Below are 5,411 nucleotides of genomic sequence, written 5' to 3' on the forward strand. Positions count from 1 at the left end.
ATGAAATTAGAAGGGACCGACATCAGAAAATCTCTATTCATTTTGTATGTGCAATACATGTGCAATCCATTTTCACACTGCACATATCTTTCTTGTTTTTACACTTTGTATATTAGCTTTTACTCCATCCATATTTTTCTATATTATTTATATATCCTAACACTCAAGTATTATTATCCTTAAACCAAAGTATCCCATGTTACTTATTGTTACTTACTGATGCCTATTTTAGACTGTTGCTACTGTAATGTTGCAAATGTCCCCATTGTGGGGCTAATAAAGGATTACTATCCTTATCTTATATTATCTTACGATGCATGTTGGGCAAGGTGTGCTGTGCAGAAATCTCAATATGAATGTTTCTAATGTTGGTAAATGCACTGATGAAAACTAAAAAGAAAAAATATATATAAGTATATGGATATAAGGGAACTGTAGATGCGTGCATTATTACTGTACTACACTAACATCATGCAAACAAATAAAAGAATATGAGGGTTTGGTTCAATCGTCGGAGATACAATTAAAAAGTAATGATTGGTGTATATTTTAAAAGTTGTAAAAAAGAATGATTGTAGTTATTGAATGATATTCAATATGATCTGTAGCCAAGTCAAGTCGAGTCAACTTTATTATCAATAATGCCATATGTGCAGGACATACAGAGAATTGAAATAGCGTTTCCCTCTAATTCAATGGTGACATATAGATAGATAGATAGATAGATAGATAGATAGATAGATAGATAGATAGATAGATAGATAGATAGATAGATAGATAGAACATGAAAGTTGCATGTGCACCTGTGTGGTATTGATGCAGAGACAGGAATTCTAGATGTAAGTAGTTATTAGTATTCTCAATAGAAGTAGAGGTTACTTTGAAGCCACCACAGGAAGTGTGTATCGGCGGCATCATGGGTGAGCTTCCTCCTCCCGCAGCCGTCGGTGCGATCACTTCCAGCCGAGCATTGCAGAGAGCAGTCAACCCGTCGTGTCTCTACCCGAGGCCGGATGGTAAAATCCAACCTCCAGCGGATCCTAAACAGTCATTGCTTTGCTCGCGAGAAAGAAGGAAAACAGCAGCCTCCCACCACGATGGCGAATTTGAGTAGCGGCATCTGTGACATGATCGGGAAGTAAGTGAACGATGGAGAAACGCCTCGGCTAGCTAATGGCTAACCGAGGGGTGGGGGAGGGGTGGCTAAGCTAGCACGGCTAGCAGCCACGGAAAAGCGGAAGTAGATCAGGTTTAAAGGTACAATTTGTTACCACGACACGGAATCACCGGCGCCTCTGCTTTTGTGTTTAGAGGCAACAGCGTGTGCGAAGTTATTTCACAAACTGTCACGTGGAAAGTTGATTTATTAGCCCAGAGAGGCGACATGACGAGCGTTAAATTAGCTTCTGTTAGCTAGGGACGTCGTCGAATTCGTTACGTCACGCAAGGCACCTGAAAAACAACTCATCGGGGAAAGATCCCCTCGTGTTAAAGTCGATTTATTAAACAAAACAGGCTTCCGTACTCCAGGAAGCAGCTGTCAGTCCACTGGTTTAAACGTGACTCGCAAGAGTTTGTAACTTTTCTTAGGCGAACACTCGGTTAACGGAGGTTCCACAGAATAGAGAAGGTAAAAACATAATACCCTAAATAATGCGAGGACATTACACATCTGCTGAGAATCGAACGGACTGTAACTCCCAGGTGAGCACATGTTTCTGACCACGTAGGTCTCCTCAGCTGAGTCAACCTGAATATTGCGCAACGGTGATCTGTAAATTCACCCACATTCACACGTATTAATTCCATGTTAATTATCAGAAGAGGGAAATATGTTCGTCGTTGTCAGTGTCATGTAAAGTTAGATGTTATGTAATGTTGGAAGTGCGTTGCTCTCACACAAAGCGGTGTGTCCTTTATAGTGTTGAGCCGCAAGTGGCTTTGATCTGTACACATCTAATCTGAAGAGGTGTTATCACACTAACAGCTGTCAGATCCTGCTCCGTACATGCACAGTGTGATGCAAGAGCACTTCATTATTTATCAGTAGGAATATGACATGACTTCAGCAAGGTCTCAAACATAATCTTTTTAATCCATCTCTTTTGCCACACATTAACAACTCGCATGATATAACTCTGAGATTGTAGTTAAATATTATATAACCATGAATATTCATTGATTCATGATTCATCGATTGTGTCATCTCTCTCTCTTCAGTTTGTCCCTGCACTGTAGTAGTACCCGCGGCCCAGGGCCTCAGTGGTGCTCCTGATGCCCCTCTCCCACCCCTGAAGATCCCAGGTGGGCGAGGGAATGGCACACGGGATCACACTCCTTCAGCTCGGCCGATCTACTCGGTAAATGTACAAACACACACGCACTTACCACTTACATGCAGACAGAGAAGCTATGATGCAGAAACGAGGTGTCATGTTCAGAGGAAGAAAAGCATTTCACCACAGCCATTTCCTGTCATATGATGTATTTGTTTATACAGCTTGGAAGGGAACACCAGGGTGTAACTTGTTTCAGACAAGTGAAACACCGTCCATTTTTCAAACGTACTCCACCTCTATTTGATTTGTAATGGAAAACCAGAAAGATAAACATGGTCCACATGACACATTCATGGACCGTCACGCACTACTGGTTTTAAGATGCATTGTTTGCATTTTATTTTCCAGGACCAAAAGTTGACGGTAACGGAGGAGCCAGCAGGGAACGGTCGCCCTGGGATACTCCACTTTCAATCGCATCTCACTGTTACCAAGACGATACAGTGGGATGCTGTCCTAAGCAACAGCTCTCTCTATGTGGAGATACCTCTTGACTCTCTCCCTGAAGGCAGCAAGGAGAGGTGAGGGCATGAAAAGAAATGGAGTACATTAGATTTTCACAGTGGAGCACTTGAGTCATGTTACAGGAGAGTAAAAAGGAGGAATAAAACATACAAATAAATATTTGTAATAGATGAAATAAAGGTATTGGACCTGGCCTGTCTGGAGACCCCTGTGCCTCAATTTCCTGTCTATCTGATTTTTATAGTTTGATTAAAGAGGTGCAGGTTTGTCATTGTGTTTTCACCGTTTTCTTACCTGCCTCCGGTTGTCCCTACAGTTTCGCAGCTCTCCTGGAGTATGCCGAAGAACACCTGAAAGTCGTCAGTGTGTTTGTCTGCTTTTACAAGAACAGAGATGATCGTGGTATGTGCAGATCAGTCCTTTTTTCCCAGTGCACCTTTTTCATCCACTCGTGTTGCTTTGTTTTTGTGCTGCATTTAAACATCTGTCGTTCTTGACATTTTTCTTCCAGCTAAACTGGTGCGTACCTTCAGTTTCCTGGGCTTTGAGATTGTGAAACCGGGCCATGCCCTCGTCCCACCTCGACCCGACGTTTTCTTCATGGCCTACAATTTTGACCGGGACTCTTCGGACGAAGAGTAGCCCTCTGGACAGCCCCTCCACCCCATCCTCACTACCCAATATTCCCCTCCCCACTATATGTTTGCCTACCCTGTCCCAGTTTATCCATCTGCACCCAGCGTCTGTGTTAACCCCTCAGCTTTAGCTCTCTGAATGCATGAAGTATTCAACCCCCCCCCCCCATGTTTTTTATTCAAGGGAATATGTAAGCTGTGCCTCTCCTGTTCCCATCATCTATCTTTGTGTATTTTAATACACTGTTTTCATTCAAGATTGATTGGTGTTGTCACCTAAATACGAGGGAAACTGTTTTTTTTGGACTTTGATCACATTGCAGTTGTCATAGCTCGTTGTCTTATTTCCATTTTTTGTCCAGTCTTTGTTTTGTTTATTTCCTTTTATGATAGATTAAGGAGGAGAAATCTTAATTTCTTGAATGTACAACAAAAGGTCATCAGGTTTACACTCTGGTACTCCAGCTTTGTTTTCTTTTGGATTGGCTAAAAGATGACTTCAAATTTTTGTCCAAATACTTAAACGTACATTCAGCGGGACCAGTTTTGTTTTGTAGCACTGATACCCTTTTTAAGTATTAGTATTTTTAAAACTTTACGCTTGAGCGACAGCCCCAATAATTGGTACTTCATAGCGGAATACTGAATCCATTTAGCCTAGAGGTGGAGAGGAGAGATGAATACTGTTGCACGTGTTGGTTTCGAGATCCTATGATGTGTGTTTGTACAAAGCGAAAGGAAAGTGAATAATCCAAAGTGCTTTTGCTTCTTTCTGCCATGTATATCTGACAATATTGTAGTGTTTTGTTTTGGAGGTGGAAAAATGTTGCTGTGAATGGATTTTTTTTTTGTTTTTGTCATTTTTTGATTAGCATTCCTTTTCAACTTTTTGTTTTTCATGATAATAAGGAGTTCATTTTTCACCTGCATAGTGGTACCTGTTGTGCGTCTGTGATAATAAAACAAACAAAAACAAAAGTTGTCTTGTGAGTTGACTCATTTCAGGAGACAAATAACACGTTTAAACTAAACTAAATATCCTGGAGTGTGAGGTGCTGCTGCATATGGAGCTCTACACTCCATCATGAAAAGCACTTTGTAATAATGTCAATGGGATTTGTATCCACCAAAATGTAATCTCTGGAGTTTGGTAAAGAAAATCAGGTCAGTTACAAAAGAGCAGCTGGGCTGACATCCAGAGCCTGTAGTGCACACTTATACCAGCAGGAGGCTTCACAGGACCATTGCACATTAAAGTAGTGACTGCAGTGTACAGTTATGCAAACAAATGTTTCCTATTCAGAAGACTAATGTACATTTTTTAAGTAATAATAAAAAGTGAACTGATGCCTTTTCTATTTTTGCAATGCTTTCTGAATTGCCTTGTTGAAATGTGCTATACAAATAGAGTAACCATACAAATACTTATAGAAAGACTCAATAACTTACATGTTATATTTCTAATCTTATTTATTATATTGCCCTACTGAAGAGCATTTAGGAACAGTAACGGTTGGGATGTGTGTGTATGAGCTAGACCTTCAAATAAGACCAGTCCTTCAAGTTAATGATGTCATAATACTGCTATAAACATGTTTTCAGTCTTCAGAGCCGAGCACCAACAATTTATTGACAAACTAACATGAGAGATGTGAGTTTCACCATCTCTAGGCACAATCATAGCTACCACAACAGAATATGACCCACCAGCAGTGGATAATCCAGTCTGGAAAGAGCCCCATGATGATTTCTGAATGTATTCTGTATATTGTAATTGTAAATGACCTAGTTTTGAGTCACTTGGATGAGACCACACCAGCAGTATGGAGGCATGTTTTTTTTCCACAGGCATAGTGGTGAGTAGATTATCAGTGAATTTAAATTTTTCAGTGAACTATCCCTTTAAGACAAGCCAATATTGTTCAATGAATTCTGTAAAATGTAAATACAGGACAAAAAGAAGAGAAGCATG

The 5,411-nt window shown here is 40.4% G+C and overlaps 1 protein-coding gene across 1 annotated transcript; it reads left to right on the top strand.

The window, feature by feature from the left end:
* Positions 1-619: 619 nt before the first annotated feature.
* oaz1b (ornithine decarboxylase antizyme 1b) lies at positions 620-4,417 on the top strand. Its single transcript, XM_020082488.2, is given in 6 exon segments — positions 620-1,138; positions 2,221-2,272; positions 2,274-2,360; positions 2,688-2,860; positions 3,121-3,206; positions 3,316-4,417. Coding segments are annotated over 6 exon segments (654 nt in total). The 5' UTR covers positions 620-1,013; the 3' UTR covers positions 3,447-4,417.
* Positions 4,418-5,411: the final 994 nt, after the last annotated feature.

This window comes from Paralichthys olivaceus, chromosome 18 (genome assembly GCF_024713975.1).
Source record: "Paralichthys olivaceus isolate ysfri-2021 chromosome 18, ASM2471397v2, whole genome shotgun sequence".
Lineage (NCBI taxonomy): Eukaryota > Metazoa > Chordata > Actinopteri > Pleuronectiformes > Paralichthyidae > Paralichthys > Paralichthys olivaceus.